Source organism: Phasianus colchicus, chromosome 12 (assembly GCF_987193195.1).
Source record: "Phasianus colchicus chromosome 12, bPhaCol1.hap1.1, whole genome shotgun sequence".
Taxonomy (NCBI): Eukaryota; Metazoa; Chordata; class Aves; order Galliformes; family Phasianidae; genus Phasianus; species Phasianus colchicus.
In genome coordinates, this window is record NC_143447.1 from 5,703,035 (window position 1) to 5,721,770 (window position 18,736).

An 18,736-nucleotide genomic window follows, 5' to 3' on the forward strand; every position below is an offset into this window, starting at 1 on the left:
TACAGGAGGGCGGCGGGCCGCCGTGCTTTGGCGCATGTGCGCATGTGCGCGAGCGCTCCAATCATTGCGGGGCGCGGCGGTCACGTGAGGTTCGCGGTGTGCGCGCTTCCGGGGCCGCGCGGGCGGCGCGCAGGGCAGAGCGGCGGTTCGGCCCGTGTCCGCCGCGGTCAGGCCCGGCCCGTCCGACTCCCGCCAGGTACGGCCGAGGGGGTTTTGGGGAGGCGGGTCGGGATCTCGAGCCGTGGGGCCGTGGCTGAGCCGCCCGCGGGGTCAGCCCGGTGGGGCCTCGCCGGGAGCGCTGCGCTGCGTTGCGGGGCGCGGCTCCCCGAGCTGCGGCGCTGGGAGCGGGGCGGGGCGCGGCGGGATCGGACCCCGCTTGGGTTCGGCGGGCGTTTCCTGTAGCGAGGGGCGGCCGGAGCCGCGCGGGCCGGGTGGCTGCGTGAGGCTGCGGGGCCTGGGCTGCTCCTCCAGTGCCCGGCGGTGCGGAAGGGATGGGCGGCAGTAGGGCTCTGCCGAGCACTCGCAGCGGTGAGCGGCGCAGAGCTGTCAGCTGTTCGTGTAGCGTGTGACTGCGTGGTAGCTGATGAGTTCGGTTAAGTCGGTTCTCGGCAATAATTCCGTTTGCTCTTCGATCGGGTGCCAGTGTTGTTGGTCTGTCTGACAGATCGGCACTGAGCTGGGAGTCCCAGCGAGTTCAGCTGCGTGCGTTCCTGCACCGCGCTGAGTGCTCCCGGCACGAACCTGCAGCGCTCTTGCTTTGCTGAGTGATTTCTGCCTGCTTGCTGAGGAAAGGCAGCGAAGACTGCTATTAGCAGGGGGCTGTGCCTTGCCTCCTTGTGCTGACGTGCAGGTGACACGACTTGGATGTCTGTCCTTGTATCTGGGAAATGTTTTCAAGGCTTCGTGTGGCTTCGTTCTCAAAGCCAGTGGGGTTATGGAAATACTTAGAAATTACAGGGAGCTTTGCAATATGAATTTGTGTGCAGGAAAATTACATATATGTATTCTTCTGGCATGCTTTGAAATTAAAAACTGCTCTGGGACGCACCTCTTTAATTCCTGGAATGTGGAATTCTATTTGATCTTTCTCATGAAATGGTGAAGGTGAAATGTAGGAAAACAGCAGCGTAACATTTTTCAGCTCGCCGGGACAGCAGCATTGTGCTGCTCCCTGTGTGTGTCAGGTGGAGCTCCGCAGTGAACTCCTCGCTGCAGGAGTCTCGCAGAGTAAACTGTGTTCATTCTACTTCAAATGCTGTAATCCTCTTATCCTCATCAGGGACTGAATATGATGGGTCTTTGTATTGGCTGTGTAGATGTGGCCACACAAATGCTTTTCTCCTGTTTGTGTTCTTCAGAAAATTCAAAGGTGAAAAAAAAATGTTTAAAAAATAAAATAATAAAGTCCCTCAAATATGCAACAGGCCTTTTTCAAAAGTAAATTTTAGGCATTCTGTTGTCTTTTTTCCTTTAAGTGTCAGGACATCTTAGAGTACATGTGTAGCTGTAAACCACATCAAACAATGGCAGTTCAACGGTCTTCTCAACCATGCTATGCTTGTATCATACATGTACCCAAACCAAGCCAGCTCCGTGTTGGTGAGAGCTAAGAACCAGCTCTCCTTCCAGGAAAAGGATGAGAACACCCATATTAGGCTTCTGATGCAAGAAGTAACACACCTCAGCTAAGTATTTACATGGGTTTAACCTGTGTGTCTGCACTGAGGTCCTTTCATTAGCTGCAGCAGAGGAGAAGTGATTGCAGTGATGTGGTGCCTTGCGGTGCTTCTTCCTGTTTGTAGTGCTCTGACTTGCTCAGAAGTATAACAGCAGTGCTGGTCACTGAAGTCCAAGGTTTGCGTGAAGAAAGCAGAACCACATGGCAGTCCTGCAGCTAAGTGTTCTCTGTGTTGAAGTTTCTGACCTGATATATCTCCCAGTCTTCTAATTCCATTTCTGTACGTTACATGGAGAGTAACAGCAAACAAATCTGCCTTTCTGAGAAACTATGAGTTGGCTGTGAGGAGTGCTAGCACCAGTCAGAAATTAATTGCTTCTCTCCTACGTGACTAGTAAAGACTTGCATTATTAGTGTTATACTTTCAAGTTTAACATTTACATGTTTCATTTACAGCTGATTTTAAAAGACTTGGGCGCAGTAGAAAAGAAAAGCCACTGCTACCACAGCAGCCATAGGAAAACAATCCTAAACTCTGCTTTAGCTTGTATGAACAGAGCTTTGTTCTTACTTTCTAAGCACTTGTATGATGATATAGAATCATTCATTAGCCATCCTGGAAGTCTGCACTTCTCTGACTTTCCTGAAACTGAAGATTACCTTTCCTTCTGGACCTCTTATGTTGTTATAATTGACAAGTGACAGTGCTTTTGTTCCTGAGACTTTAAGTCAAAGCATCCACAACTCATTAATCTGCATTCGAGTAGGATGAAGAAGTGAAGTAGCCTGAACTTGTGCTTTTCTGATATAGGACTTGGAGGTTGCCCTTTAAACTGTTTGCAATTATACTGCGCAGTATTTAATGGATGATGGTTTTCACATCTACCTTTATGAGAAGCTGCTGATGTGGGAAATGTGGTCTAAAAGTATCTTAGCTTGGTTACAGCATAACTAACTTTCTAAACCCCATACCTGTTCTGTATGCTGATAGGAATTGTTTCTGCACTGAAATGTGGTGCATCTGAAATTAACAGATATTACTTGGTGCTCAGCATTCATCATGTGTGGTGATAAAGCTGTTAGGGCAGAACTCGGCCTTGAAGCCTTGGGGGAACAGCAGTGTGATCTCAGTGCCTTACAGCCACCCGGGCGGTGGCTGAGTTGGTTGTTGTCTTTCCTTCTGCTGTCAGCTTTCTTCCTTTCTTTATCTGCCCTTAAGAATGAAATAACCAGTTGAGATTTTCTTTTAGGTTTATTCTCTTTTTAGGGAGCTGTGTCTTTGTATCAGATAATTCGTTCCATACTGGCTGTAACCGCCACATTCTCTTCATCTGAGCATGTGGGATATCTTGTGCCACTTCTTGTGCTTCATCTCAGTGTCCCGAGACAAATGTAACAGAGTGCTAAGTACAAATTCATTGTTCCTGCTGATGGAAATAGAACTTCATCCCCAAGCAAATTCTTTAAATTCATTATTGCAAACACTCAGCAGGTTAGAACGCAGGAAGAACTTCATACCAAGGGTGTCGACATCGTAATGAGAGAGGATGTATTTTGTGAGGAAGGTGGTATGATTCAAGCAGCAAGAAAACATTCCGGACAGCACACTAGTCAAAATGGACAGATAGGCAGAGGGAGTGCTGGGAGAACACTTACTGGGGACACCTGAAGACTCTATGGGCACGTATTGCCCACAGCTGAGCTGTAGGGGCTGAACAACTCAAAGAAGGAAAGGCTTCTGCTAAGGGAAGTTAGGTTGCTACTTTCTAGAAGTTTTATATTTATTTCCTGGGTGTGGAAGGAAGGAAAAGTCAGTAATATAAAGCAGTAGCGACAAATTCAAAGTTAATTGTTTCTGGTAATACAGTTTTAACAACAAAGACTTCTAAATTTTTATATTATGCAGCTTGTTTAGTATAGCCTTAAGCATTGCAGGTCTTTTGAGAATTGGTCTGTGGTTATTATCAGATCAGGTTAAGAGAAATTGACGTTTTCCATAGCAGTTGATTCTACTGAACAGTAAGCATACTTGTTTCTTTTTATCCATGTAAGCATAAACTGTCTCTCTAGCTTAATTAGCAGTGTATTCCAACTTTGTACTTACTAGGTTTTACCTTAATTGCTTCTTTACATTTAAAAATACAATTCACAATTTCCTGTTTTAATGCTTTTCCTATCACTGATAAATTTACCTGTTCCTGTCAATCTTCAGAGCCAACACAGCCAAGATTTTCAACTGGATTGGGTTTGTCTGACAGCAGAATGGTTTATTATGTTCTGCTGTTGCGGATTCCCTGTTGCTGGTGATGGGTGAGCCTGAAAAACCACAGCTCGACTTGCACATCTCAGGGTGAGTGCTCTTTTTATTGAAGTGTTTTTTGTTTGTTTAAAAGCTGAGTTGTGTTTTAGATCTGACCATCTGGTTTGTTTGTTTTCCCCAGAGTATACCTTTATTCAGTATCTCTCATATAATCTGGAGGGTTGTCACGTTTTGTTTTTTCATACAGTGTGGAGTGAATTGGTGTAATCCCAAATGAAAAATCAGGTTACTCTGATATATATATATATCTTTTGTTATATATATCTATATATAACTTTTGTTATATTTTAAAGATTGATTCTGCTTCAGCAGAGTGCTGGATTAGATGATTTCAAGAGATCCCTTCCAACCTAAATTATTATGACAGTTTTGTTGTTATAAGCAGTTTATTATGAGTAGTTTTGCATTTGGAAAAAAAAGTGTGGGGATGGGATGTGGTGGGAGGGGATGAACTGTTGTAATATTGAACTCTATCTTTTTATGTTCCTGTAGCTGCTCTTTAGCCTGCTGTCCAGAAGACAAGAGGTTCTGGCTGATCAGGAGTAACTATTAACAGTTCAAGTTGGCTGGAGAATGGAAGGTGTTGAGTTTAAGGAAGAATGGCAAGATGAAGATTTTCCAAGGTTTTAAACTTTTTGTAAATAAAAATCAAATACATAACATCCAAAACAATCTGTCCCTATTTTCCTGATAAACTAATACTCAATCTTGCAGCGATTTCCACTAACAGTGATCTTGAGAGTCTTTTGTGCCTTGTTTCTTTGTGGTCTGGAAAGGGATAGCTTTACGTTAGTGTGTAAATAATACAAGAATGCCCATATTGAAATTTCTGATGTTACCAAAATGAAAGTGTAAGTTCAGCTTTGTTTTCTTCAGGTGTTAAATGAACATTTTCTGACTGTTTGCTTATTATCACCAATGACTGAGGGCCTGAGTACTTCCATAAGCAATGTTTCTGAGCAAAACCTTTAGCATTTAAGAATACTGTGATGCTCAGACCTATAAAGAAATAAAAAAAAAAGTTGACTTCAGAGGTGTTCTTTTAAAAACAAAACACTAAAGAGTACTGTTTCTGTGATGTATTTAACATTAAACTTTATCAAGCAAGAATACAATAAGTTTTCCTAAAGATGATACCAGTAGCAACTAGTACTTGGGCATTTCATAATTTGAATAGCTATAAGGGAAATTTCTCCTGCGTTGTTGCTTTACTACCAGCTTGAATTTATATTGCATGTGAATTTGGATCAATACAACCCACAGCGTTCTTAGTGGAAGCTACTATTAAAAACTATTTTGTGTGTCAGGCCCCTGCCAGAGGATGATCCTGTTGACTCAGATATATTGGCTGCAGCAGGAACAGAAGGTGAAACTGGTAAGAACATTTCAATGCAGTCAGGCTGGTGGTTTTCTACATAAATGGCTGTCCTAAAGCTCTGTTTTGTGGTGTTTTTTTTTGTTTTGCTTTTGATGAGGCTTGAGGGATCAGCATTCTAAATGACATTTTCATATGTGAACAGAGGGATCTGGGTAATAATGAACGTAAATATATGATTACACTCATTTCATGACTGATCTTGAAATCTTGATTTGTTGTTTGACTTCTGTGTATCAGTTAGGCCTCACTTAGTCTAGTGGAGGAGGCACTTCACATTTTTCTTTTGTTAATAGTATGGTGGTCTCCCTCTGACCATAGGATGTATGCAGTTGGATAAACATAATGTTTTAAGGACTTGAACTTTAGTCTCCCAAGTTCTGTTCTTTTTACCATGTGTATTTTAATTCCTGATCTAAGGATTCATTGTTTACGTGGTGGGCGTTAACTTACTGTGTACTCTGAGGAAGTGCTGTGCTGTTCTGTCTTGTTACTGTGCTCGCCTAAACTCACTTGAGCTTTGAAAACAAATTTGCTTTTTTAAATGCAGCAGTTAATGGAACCAAAGTGAGGAAGAAACTTACAGCTCCAGACATTAGCTTAACTTTAGATCGCAGCGAGGAGTCTGTTTTGTCTGACTTGGATGAGAGCGGAGACATTGATTTGGATGACTTAGATACTCCTTCAGAGAATAGCAATGAGTTTGAATGGGAAGGTAAGTGTTTTGTAGCTCTTGTCTGATGCCACAGGATGTTTTCTTATTCTTCATGTGGAAAAGAACTGTGACTCATAATTTCTTTTCTAATGGAAGTGATTAGATAGAAATAGAGACAATTTTTAAAAAGCAAATCATATGCTGACTGACTAATAAACAACAAACATAATAACTATTAACTCCAAATACAGTAAAGTGAATGCAAATCCTTGGTACAAATATATGCTTTACATGTGTTAGAATTCCATTCCGTATAGAGGTAAGCAACATGTAGGCCTACAGGTTGTAGATGAGCTTGTCAGGATTTTGTGAATTGTAAGCCTTTGTATTTAAAGAGATCTGAATGATGCTCTTAAAAATGAGTAACACCTGAACTCATTTGCTGCTGAAATGAAACTGAGAAAAGGTCATAACTCTTCAGACTTTGCAAACTTTCTGTACTGGCTGGAAATAGTAGAAAAAACTGTATTTTCTGTCAATTTGAAATATCTTTGAAGTTAACTTACCTATAGTCACGCTAGAAGTGCTACAGAAATGATCCTTACAAAATGAGTAGATCATTAATAATATTTTTACAGGCAAAATCTGTTGAATCTAGTAAGTTTTGTTGGAAGTAACAAAGTTCTGTGTAGGAGTTAAAGCACAAGTTTCAAACTTGCAGTTTAACTATGATTAGGGCCCTTTTAATGTAAGCTAAGAACTATTACTTTGGTCAAACGGTTGGAGTTAAACTTCTGTAAACGTACTACTTAAGAATGTCTCTGAAATTATAGACGCATGACCTCAACTATTACTTGTTTTATGCTGCAAATAAAAAAAATCCTGAGAAAACAGGAAGTTCTTTTCATTGTTACATATGAAAAAAATCTGTTGTTTATTCCAGGATAGCTTATAAATGGAAGGAAAACATTCTTTTAAGCAAGCGTTTTTAATACCTAAGATACTGCAGGTCAAGTTCTTGTAACAGAAGCTGTGGGCTTGCCTGTAGAAATGAATCTGTTTGAGAACTTTAGGGATGAAGAGTTGATGCTTGGGGTTAACTTTACAGTGCTGCTAAGGAAATGTTCCAGATATTTGTGCCTTGTTTTTCAAAAGTGGCTGAAAAGGGTTTCTGTCTTTTCTTCCTTTAATGCTGCTGCCTTCATTTTCCTGGAAGGATAGTTTCAGTTAACAGCTTTGTCTTGGGAACAGACAACTAACTTGCAGTAGGTTTTTCTCGCTTTGGGTAAGGTCTATGCAACGAAGTCAAGAATCATTTATTTAATTGGAGCAAATTTTTTGACAGATTGCTGTCAGCATAAATTTCGTATAGTGATTGTGCACACACACAAATTAGATTTAATTTCTAATAGAATGCCTGCATGTCTGCTTGCAAGATAGTGTTAATATTTTAAATTATGCTTCCATGTAAATCTGTGATCAAGTAACCTGTATGATTATCGCAGAGTTAACCACTTTGTCTATTTTGGTGAAATTCATTCAGGTCAGTGTACTGAATGCTTCCTGTTAAGTAAGCTTCTTACGTAATCAGAACCTTGCATGCGCTTTCAAATATAAAACTGCAGTTCATGGAAAACAAAGCTAACAGTTTGATAAAAGTTTGATGTTGATGAGATGGTCTTCTGTAATGACTGAAGGAACTGATATTCTTCAGCCAAATGTATCGGCTGACTTAAATTGGATAGCAAAATGGTTAACCTGTGTTATAATTGGCGGTCACTGTATGCAGTATTTATAATGGATATTGAACATGTCTTAACTTTGGCAGATGATCTTCCAAAGCCAAAAACTACTGATGTAATTAGAAAAGGATCACTTACTGAATATACAGCAGCGGAGGAGAAAGAGGATGGTCGGCGCTGGCGTATGTTTAGGATTGGCGAACAGGACCATAGGGTGGACATGAAGGCAATCGAACCGTATAAAAAAGTTATCAGTCATGGTGGTAAGAATTAGTGATATGCTGAGGGGATGTGTTGAAACTACTACTAGAAGAGATGCAGTGTACAGGAAAAAATGGAAAGACTCAGTGATGCTGTGCTTTGCTGTAGTGTAAAGCATATGCTTAGTTTGATGCTTCTTGCATGTTAAACTGAAGTTCCAGAATGTATTTGTGTTCAGCTCCTAACATGACCATTCATAATGTGCTTAGATGTTATTCAGTCTCAGTGTTATGATCTAATTTTTTTTTGTTGTTAAGAATGTTGAAAGAAATAGCTTTGGGTTTGCTCAGGCAAAAATCAATTTACTGACTCTAGCTTAACAGTCTACGAAGTTTAGGTAGGAAGAAAAGTTGGCCATCAAAACCATTAAACGTACTGAGATGTGGAGTACGGGTACAGCACTTTAATTGCATCTGTTTCCATTATTTCTCTAAAAGCAGATGAACTTTAAAATATATATATATATATATATATTTAATAATTATAAGCAAAATCTTTTTGCAAACAGACTGACACCTGTTCTTACCTCTTCCATCCAAGTGGTTCCAGGGGATCAGTCTGGTGATAGGTGATGTATAATGCGTGTGTGTGCTTATCCATTCATATACCATTGGTGTTTGCAAAGCTCTTTAAGGGAAATAATGGGAAAAACTTACCGTACATTCATGACTTTTCTTTGAGCAAAAGTGGTCAAGATATAATCACTATAGTCACTACTGCTGCCTTTTTCTTTGTAGGTTATTATGGTGATGGGTTAAATGCCATTGTTGTGTTTGCTGTTTGTTTTATGCCTGAAAGCAGCCAGCCTAACTACAGATACCTAATGGACAATCTATTTAAGTAAGTCATCACCTGCCTCTGAACACTGCCTCGGTTTCATACTGTAAAACTTTAATAGTATCCTTTTTTTTTGTGAAGCTTTTTCTTTTAGGTGAGGGAAGGGTAAAACAATACAGCAACTATGTCTAATTCCAGGGAAAAAAGTGATTGGATGTTGCTTAACGCTGTTGTCTTTCAATATTTGGGCAGTACTAGGAACTACTTCAATATCCACAAATCTTCACTTGAGCATTTTCTTTCCCTGTGTTTGCAGGTATGTAATTGGCACTTTAGAGCTACTGGTAGCAGAGAATTATATGATAGTGTACCTGAATGGTGCGACAACACGGAGAAAAATGCCAAGCATAGGCTGGCTTAGAAAGTGTTACCAGCAAATTGACAGAAGGTAAGAAGTTCTGCAGTGTTTTCTCACAATGTTTGTGTTCAGTGCTGTTTAATGAGGTGTCTGTTAATCATTAAGATATAATTGTGAAGCATATTGTTTGTTGTATTGAAAATCTTTTCTGACATCTTGTCAGTGTAGAATAATGGTATAGATATGCTTGATTTTTTTTCTTCCATTTTTATAAGTGAAATCATGGTGGATGCTGTTACAGTGTAGTATTTTGTTAAACATTCCTATGATAATACGGTGGGTCTCTTGGCCACTTCATTGCAAATATGTTAAAAAATAACTTTGGTTGTTAAAATGATGCTAGCCTTTTAATTCTGACTTTGTATTTTTCTAGTGCTTTCTTCGGGCAGACAGTAATTTCAAGTAATGGGATATCAGAGTGCTAGATCTAAATAAGAAAGTTGTAATTGCAAAAACATATGTTTTTTGTGTGTATATATATATTTATTTCAAGCCTTTTGTCATGTTACCTTTTTGCTCTAATACTTATTTTCAATGTTTGAATCCTTCAGGTTAAGGAAAAATCTGAAGTCATTAATCATAGTTCATCCTTCTTGGTTCATCAGAACACTTCTGGCCATCACAAAACCTTTTATTAGGTAATAATATGGATGCTGTTATTCTTTTTAGAAGTTTAAATCTTTTAACTGTTTAAATATTGACCTAATGAATACTTCTTACATTGTAATTGTACCCTGCATTTGTTCTTCCACAGCTCAAAATTCAGCCAGAAAATTAGGTATGTCTTTACTCTGGCAGAACTAGCTGAACTCATCCCCATGGAATACGTTGGCATCCCAGAATGCATAAAACAGTACGTCTTATAGTTCAGATGTGTTGTATGTTGACCATGTTTAGGAAGTGGTGTATAATATATTCAGTGGTTGGTTTGAATGTAATACTTGATATTTAATAAAACTGCTATGTCTAGGAGGAATTGCTGAACTACAGTTTTAATATTCCATAGAACAGAAGGAATGCTAATGTACAAGGACTCTCCTGTATAGCGTCTCACATAATTAGCAGTTTATGATGTTTAGTCTTCTGTAGAATTAGGCCTTGCTGCAGTTGTTCTACTTATTGTATGCTAAATGGGCTTGAGTAAGAAATTCTGTGCACTTATGTTGAACTTATTTATGGTATTTTCGCTGTTCATGCTACACTGCACTACAAATTAAGGCGTGAAATATCACTTGGGTAGGGATTTCATTTGAAGAAAGCTGTGGATAAGAAGTGCTTGAATCCTTACCCATAGTACTACTTTGGCAGAGAGGGGAGGCAGTACCAATGTCCTTGATTTTCTTTTTTCCTTCTGCTCTTCCTTCCTCTCAGATCTTTGCCATATAATATCCATTTAATGTCAGCACAACTCTGCTCTCAAGTGTGATAATGACACTTGAACAGAATCTGTGGCTGCAGTAATAAAGAGAAATCATAAGCTTTTGTCTTGAAAAAGCTAGATGGAAATAGTTCTGTCAGTAGATTAATTGGAAGGCAGAACATACAGAGTCCATGGATTATGTACCACAATAGGTGATCACAGATGTGATGGCTAATGGAGAACGCTATGAAGGAAGATGGTGTAGTATCACTTTGGGCAGAGCATCACATCCATGTTGGATAAACTGACTGCTGGGTACCACAGTAAACATTCAGCTGGTTTAGTTGTCAATTTTTTTTTTTTTTTTTAGCATAGAGCAAATGCAGTTTTTTGTTGAGGGTGAAAGATGTGACAGTTGGAGCAGCCTTGTGCTACTCTGAGAATTTTCTCATGGGATTTTTTGAAGGATATGTTAGGGAAATTCAGGCTGTCATTCCAAGTGTTACAAAGCTACTTTCTGTACTAAAGAATTGCTTGGGTTGGAAGGGACATTAAAGCCTATCCAGTTCCAACCCCCTGCTGTGGGCTGGTTGCCACCACTGTATCAGGCTGCCCAGGGCCCCATCTAGCCTTGCCTCCAGGGATGTGGCATCCACAGCTTTTCTGGGCAGCCTGTTTCAGTCTTCAGAGGTCAACCAACCTCATCCTTTATAGTAGTTAATTATCAGACAAATGGGTACCTGATCTGATCTATCTAATTTGATATCTGTTTTTAAACTATTAAGAGTGTAGACTTAAAACTTTAGTGATGGATAAATACTGTGCAGGAAGTTGTTCTGGTAATTAAAATTTAATACTAATTATGTTGAAGATACAAAACTTTTTTTTTTTGTTTTTTTCATTTAAAAACTTGGTATGTTTCCACAAAATATATTGACAGTAATGCCAGTTTGTAGCTTCTATTGAATTTGGCCTTTGTATATTTACTGAAATCAAACTTTTCCCCACAAAGGTATGAAGAAGAAAAGTTTAGAAAGAAACAAACAAGGTATATTCATGTTTTGATGAGGGTTGCATCTAGATAAAACTATTTGCACTGCAACTAACTCCCAGATGATTGGCTTATATAAAGGAATAAGCATTTGTAAATATAAACAAGCACTAGTGACCTAGTTGTTATGCATGAAAGTAACGTCTGAAAACTCACATATTTGTAAATAGTCTCTACTATTAAATGTGATTCTGAGTTTTAAGGGGGGTGTGTGGATTCTTAACCATATCTTCAAGAGGCGAAAGCATGCTTCTGTATGAACTGATTAAATTGTTTCACTGTTTCTAACAAGTGATGTCTAAAGAGCTGTTCTTAGGTGCTAAGCTGTAGTATGCAGCAGAGGCACAACTGTGGAGGAAATTCTAATATTGTATTTAGTTTCATATTAACTACCTTTTTAACTTGCACAGATGCAATTTAATGTTTTTAGTGCTGTTTGTATTTGCAGTGCGTGTATTCCTTGGTAACAGTCATTAGATTTTCACTTTTGCTAACCATTCAAGCTATCCTAGTAGCTGTGTTAACTTTTTTTTGCTTTTACTTTTTACTGTGTAACTAACAAATGTACTAGAATGTTCTGTTATTAACTTCACCTTATTTGGCTACTCTTCTGTGTGTGTAACTATTGAGGGAAGCTTATTGTCTAACTTGGGTAATGACCAAAGAAACAGTGAAATGAAAATTAAAAAATAATTCTCTCTGGAAACTTGCACGTGAAGCTACTTCACCAGGAATTACTCCAGTTAAGAGAATCTTGTGATGCTGTAACCTTAATTTCTAAGGAAGCTGAACTTAAGAAACCCATTCAGTATATACTGAACAACAATTTTACCTGCTTCTTTCCATGCATGGTTTGACTCAATTGCATTGCAGGGCCCATTGTATTCAGGCTGTAAACCTGAGACATTCAAAAAGTAATGTGTGAACTTGATAATCTGGAGGAAAAGTGGCACTCTTAAGCATCCCTGTCAATGTTGACACTTGTACTACCATTACTTTTCACAAAAGTTTTAATTCAAAACTTAATACTGAAGTAGACATCTTGATCACAGGCACTAAGTGGCTGTGAGATATTAATCGTGTTGAAAGCAGCTGTAGGCATTATTGTCATATGGGAAAGGAGACACTGATGTTTTTTTATGAAGAGTGTTGTGGATGGCAGTAGGAATTCTTTGGCTATGCATACGTCATGTTGGAAGCTAGAGTATGATATGTTTCTGTGGATTTATATTGCTTGCTATAGGTCAATGCATAGCCAACTTGCATTAGCTTACCATATTTTCTTGTGCTTCTTATAATTCTACAAGTCGTGTCAAAATATGCTTTCCTAAATTACTGCAATGAGGGATGAGTTGCAGCAGCATACTGTGCAGGTGAACCGTTCCTTAATTAGGAATGTTTCTAAATACCACTGCTCCAGATTTACTGAATCCATTAGGTGCAGTTCATAAAAGAGTATAAAGTAGAACATCTGCCTCCTGTTTTTATGGGTTCATGACCTGGAAGAGTTGTCATTGTTTTAATCACTTTGAAGAAACTGGCTGACCATATCATTGGAGAGACTGAACAGATAGGCTAGTCAGCTCAGTTGTTAGAAGAAAACTTATCCTGAGCCTCTGTTGCTTTGGAACTATGATTGGTTCTAAAGTTAAGTGATTTTCATTATTTTCCAGAAGATATAGCTAAGACTGTAGTTGGTTCTTACTGTAAAGATGAGAAGTACATTTCATGCAGCACTGTGAGCCATCCCCTGGCTTCTGCAAAGCAACACGTTGTTCAGTGGTCCCAAGGTAGATACAGAAGCCCCTCAGAAATGAATTTTTCCTGGGTAGTCAAAGGAGACTTACAATTTAATAGAAAGTATTGCAGTTAAGGAGCCACTAAACTCTTGTTAATTAAGTTTTTGCTGTTACCTTCTTGGCTTAATTACTGTAAAATTGAAGATAATTCTGTGCTAATACTGAAGTGTATGAGTTCATCAAGTAGCAGCACCTGATAGTATTGTTAACTGAGAACTTGTATTCCCGCTTGTATTTATTAGTAAGAGTACAGAACCTGCTCTTTTTCCTTGCTGTGCAGTCAAATTGCACTTGTGCTTTTCAAATGCAATACTTACTTTAATGGCTTCTTAACAATTGTAATCAATTTCGAGGGGAAAGTAAGAAAACAGACTTCTTAAACATCTTATTGTAACTGCATTTAATAAAAATCTTAACTATTCAACATTTACATGCTAAAACTTGTTCCATGCAAGAGCTTTCACCTTTTTTTCTGTTAATATTAATAGTTTTGCTTAATATATAAGCAAACTAAATTTGTTTTTAATACAGTTTTAACATCACTGTTTTCTTTACTAAGCAGAGTTGACCAAGAGCTGAATGGAAAACAAGAGCAGAAAAGTGAACAGTAAGTTGGGAGACAAAACAAGACTGAAGAATATACAGATGGATTTATGCTATTTTCTCCATTTATGATGCATTCATGTGTGTATATATTACATAACTTGTTGCAAGAGGTGCTTAACTTTAGACTGGCACACAATGGACTCTTCACTGCTGTATTGGTTTGTCTTGATTTGAGTAGCTACCTTTGTGTAATCTTTCTATACAGCCAAATGTCAAAGAACCCCATGTTTAGAGAATGTTCTTACAATTGTTTATCTAAATGATGCATGTTCTTCAGTAAAATATTTATATATCTAAATGCTAAAGGAAAGATAATATATATTTTTATGACTTTGAGCAATACGTTGTGTACCTGCTGAAGGAATTCATTTGCAGGTAGGCAAGGCCATAAACTACTTGTTATTGTATAAAGTGCATGATCTGTTTTTGCTCTGAATGGTCAAGTGCATTTCTTGGTTGTCATAGAAACCTTAATTTGTTTGAAAATTAACAATCACATAACGTAGTCTACTATATGTGTGGAGATGCTTATTTCTGTTCACATCTAATACAAGCAGTACTCATTTACCTCACTAGAGTGAGCTTGAGCTTTGTCTTTTAGTCCACGTCTCAGAACACAGATCTGGAGTTTTCTGAAGTTTTGTCTGTTGGCCAAAGGGTTTAAGCCTAAGCTACAGTGGAAACTAAACTGTAAGTGACTGATATCATACCTTTGTAAATTTAAGCTGCAAATTTCAGATTCTGCTTCAGTAAACGAAGGCTAGTTCAGCTGCCAGGATGAAATGAGGTTGTTCTAGGCTTTTTTTTCGTGGATAAATATCAGTTATCACCAATAGAAATTTTGGTTATTTTCAGTAGAGCTTGAGAGTGGCATAAATATCTTAGCCATAATATCACTTGTGTGCAGAGATTGGGGGAGTCTTACTATTACTGTGTCATCCTTGTAAATGCAGCATCCATTTCTAAAGCTCTTGGCTTGGCACCTGATAGTAGTGTTAACTTCACCAAAAAAACAATATAAAAGGTTTCCTCCTCAGCCCGTAAGGGTAGTAAAGTTGCCTATATAAAAAGTGTTCTTGGATTCCAGGGCAAAAATTAGACACTGATTGATAGCCTGTAAAAGTTTGTGAAGTGTCTTGAGCATTGCTATTTCCGTAAGGACAGATGCACACAAATGAATCCATTCAGGAGTTGAGCAATTAAATGTTTTAGCAAATATTCGATCTTCAGATATTTTTATATGCTCGCAATTTTGTCTCTAAAATGTCAGTTTCATTTAGTGTTGTACAGTTCTCTTGAACTTACAACTGCATTCAACTAGATTAATACCTGGCATGGATTAGTAGCAGTCTAGCTTGTTCCATGGTCAACATTTATTAATGACCACTTCATGTAGAATCTCTAATGATACACATAATAGTCTGGGAACAGATATTCATGTCAGATAAAGATGAACTGCCCATGTCTCTGGGAGTTTGTCTGCGATTCAGAGATTTTCATCTCAAGGTCTAGGTACTTATGCTAGCTTCTGTGTTGTGGTTTCAGAGAGATTAATATGTAGGATGTTCTCTTTCAGGAAGTAATATTCATTTCAAGCTGCCTTGAATCTATTACATCATGTTTGGATCTTGCTTTGAAAGCAGAACACAAATGTGAACGCTTCATTTTAAGGCTTTTTTCCTATTTCAAATTTGATGTTGACCTGGATTAAAGTTAGTAAAGTAGACATTTTCACAATTTGTTTAATGCTTCCACAATGCAACACATATGAACAGGCAAACCTGGAAACCATCCTGATCTTTACTGATTCTGTGTGGGTCCTAGTGTAGATGCTAAGCATTCCAATCCACTCATCTTGTTTCAAATTCTTCCTAGTTCAAAGACGTATTCTTCTCAGTAAAGTTGCATTTATAATGGAACGATTGGACTTCTGTGAGTATCTGTCCTGTTCCCTCCTGTGTATATAGTGTCCTTTAGAGTAGACAGCCCTCTGTATAGGGTGAATTCTCAAATAAGATTATTGGTTTTGTTTTTTTTCTGGTGGCTGAGTGGTTCTGCAGTCTCATGTTGCAGTAGTCCCATTTCTTTTGGAAATACTTACCTAAAAGTTTATTTCTTTAGTATTAGTTTTTGTGAATGAATACACTGTAAAACAGTTGTTCTGTCCTGAAAATATACACAGTGTGAGAATACTAAAGAATGATTCTCCTCTGACCTTTTCCAGCTCATCATTTAATGATGAGGGGGATGTTTACAAAAAGCAGAGGTCCCAAAGTTATCCTGAACTCGAATTAACTTGTCAACCTTATATTTTTAAATATATAGAATAATTTAATATATTTTAATATTTAAAAAGTTTGAGTTAGAATTTCATACTTTAATAAAGTTATTTCTTTCTGAATTGCTTTGTGAAAAGTAACAGTATTACAGGGGGTTCACCTTATGCACTTCTTCCTAGAGGTAAAATTTGTGTTGCTAGGATATGTTTTGAGCTCTGTTGATAGATGTTGGAGTCACTAATTCACCTTCAGTCTGGAGGTTTCATGAGTTTGTGTGTATGTATATATATATATATATATGTGCTAATGTTATTACTGTGTGACACTGAAATGGAGTTGTTTGAGATGATGATCTCTGTATGTGTGTATGTGAGGTTTTATACAAGGAGTTTTACAACGGGAAAAACATTCAGAAGTGACAAAGGTATTTTGGAGAAAGTGTCATTAAAAACTGATGTGGATAGACTCTGGATTGTATAAGTACTCTTGATGGTTTTATGTAGTATGGCAAAGCTGTGTTGTACTGGAAAGTAACAGTGAGGGATGCATAGAAATTTAGCGCTAAATCATACAGAAATCTTTTGAAGTTTTGGAATTTTAAAATACACATTCTCAGTTCAGTTTAGAATTTTCAGTTCCATAGAGCTTAAAACTAGTTAGAGTAATATGTAACCTTCTTTGTAACTTTATGTAGCTTAGCATATTTCTTCATTTCCAGAGAACAAGTGAAGAAGAGTATTTACTTGCTGTTAGGAGCTGTGCATTGAAAACAGTAGTTGTATTCCAAATTGCACACAACTTGTCTATAGCTGGGTTAACATGTTTTGGCAAGTTTCTTGCTTCAGACACTTTAATGGTCTAATGGCAGATTGGGACGTTTCAACAGGAAACTTGTGTCAGACTTCAACGTTGGATGAAATGTTGGTGGTAATGGGATCTTAGGAAATGATGTCACAGTGTGTCAAAAGGAGAAGAGGGCATCAGTGCCTAGTTACAGCCTCACCAGTGTCATATACTGGAAAGTCAATAACTGTGGGGAAAAAGTAATTCAACTAAATCATGAATAGATGGTTTTAAACTAAATCTGTCACGAGCAGTAAGATTCTTGGAGAAAAGTGTATTTCAGTGTCAGACTTTATTTGTGTATCTTGCAGATTTATATTGTATTTATTATGTAGAAAGATGGCTTAAGTGCATCTCTTACCGAAGGTGACGTTAATTCTCAAGTCATTCCAGTCTCCCACAGAAGCCTCATGCGAGGAAGGAGGGGGAAGGGATAATTGCTTGAGTGCTTTCGGTAACCACAGAAGTCTTAGAAGGATTTTGGAGAAAATATGTATTCAGTCCTTGTGGATGCAGGTCATTCTCGAGAGGATATTTTTCATGCTGGTTATTAAGTGTGCTTTAATGATACTTTTCAAGGATACCTGATTTTAGTCAAAGTAGCACTCTGATATATAAGGAATATTTAAATATATTTTGAAAGATATTTTGCAGCTTTCCTAACATCAAAATTGTAAGTTGAACTACACTTTCTCCTGTCACCTCTTGTTCTCTACATTTGGCTAACAGGAATGAGGGCAGTTGTGAAGTAAGAGAGTGCAGTTCTGTTTGTGTTTTCATCATTCCATTCAAGCATGACTGAGATGAATTAAAAGGCTTTAATTTTGCTAAACTATTTCAGATCACTTTTGTTTTGCGATTCAGATAGCCCAGATTATTTGCTTAAACATCTTTTTTTTTCTTTTTTAATTAAATGATCTGAAGAACAACTGGCTTTTTCAATTAAAAAAAAAAAGGGAAATCTGTACCTTACAGTGGTCCTTCCTCTGGCTTACTCAGGGCTGACTATTAGTTGTGACATGAAGTTCCACATCAAAATTTGTTCACAGAAGATAAGTGCTTGATTTCCCAGTGGCTCTGCAGTTCCGCATTGCTTCTTACTCAGCATCTGAACAAGGCCTGTATAGAAAAATGGAAAGGGCCCTTCAAAGGGCTGAAAAATTGTGCAATTATTGGTCTGTACAATGTGGCAAACCTGCAGTTTTTAACTAAATGGAGCAGTCATGCCAAACCATGGTTTATGAATCATGATATAACCAGCTTAAATAATTGACTCTTAGTAGTCATTGCAGATACGATTGTATTTTCCTTTGTCCCTTTTGTATAAAGCTGTGTAAGTACAAGGCTCTTCACCTACCTCTTGTATTATTATTCCTTCTTTTTAACTTCTTTTCTGTTTGCTTTCCAAGATGTCGTGGAGTAATGTGGTGAACATGTCTGACCGTGCCAGCTGTGAGCACTTATCGGAACCTTCCTAATTAGTACATGCTGAATGCAATAAATATTTTTGAAAGAGGTCTGAATGTTTTCTTTTCCTCCTCAGGACTGTATTCTGACTTAAGTCTCGAGGAT

General features: G+C 38.0%; 1 protein-coding gene and 1 long non-coding RNA gene across 9 annotated transcripts; one reads left to right on the top strand and one right to left on the bottom strand.

The window, feature by feature from the left end:
• The first annotated feature begins 59 nt into the window (after positions 1-59).
• BNIP2 (BCL2 interacting protein 2) lies at positions 60-18,735 on the top strand. 8 transcript variants are annotated; one of them, XM_090148739.1, is made up of 14 exons: positions 60-196; positions 3,891-4,028; positions 4,491-4,621; positions 5,306-5,373; positions 5,924-6,088; positions 7,857-8,033; positions 8,769-8,871; positions 9,125-9,256; positions 9,778-9,864; positions 9,981-10,079; positions 11,599-11,634; positions 13,999-14,043; positions 14,644-14,732; positions 18,574-18,681. In XM_090148739.1, the coding sequence occupies exons 3-14, from the start codon at positions 4,572-4,574 to the stop codon at positions 18,585-18,587; spliced, it is 1,065 nt and encodes a 354-aa protein (XP_090004865.1). In that variant the 5' UTR covers positions 60-196; positions 3,891-4,028; positions 4,491-4,571; the 3' UTR covers positions 18,588-18,681. The 8 variants fall into 8 exon arrangements, with proteins under 8 accessions (XP_090004865.1, XP_090004867.1, XP_090004866.1 ...); XM_090148741.1 differs by lacking the exons at positions 14,644-14,732; positions 18,574-18,681 and adding an exon at positions 18,708-18,735; XM_090148740.1 differs by lacking the exon at positions 14,644-14,732.
• LOC149916246 (uncharacterized) lies at positions 6,094-18,412 on the bottom strand. The gene is made up of 3 exons (XR_016470296.1): positions 18,133-18,412; positions 8,558-8,658; positions 6,094-6,174 (listed from the first exon to the last, which is right to left on the bottom strand). It is a non-coding gene; the product is annotated as an uncharacterized LOC149916246 (long non-coding RNA).
• Position 18,736: the final 1 nt, after the last annotated feature.

What these genes read in the sequence shown, in the direction of transcription:
- BNIP2 (XM_090148739.1), top strand. Translation starts at nt 4,572, where the DNA reads ATGGAAGGTGTTGAGTTTAAGGAAGAATGGCAAGATGAAGATTTTCCA. An exon ending in CAAGATGAAGATTTTCCAAG is followed by an intron (nt 4,622 to 5,305) that starts GTTTTAAACTTT and finishes TTTGTGTGTCAG; the next exon opens with GCCCCTGCCAGAGGATGATC. An exon ending in CAATGAGTTTGAATGGGAAG is followed by an intron (nt 6,089 to 7,856) that starts GTAAGTGTTTTG and finishes TAACTTTGGCAG; the next exon opens with ATGATCTTCCAAAGCCAAAA.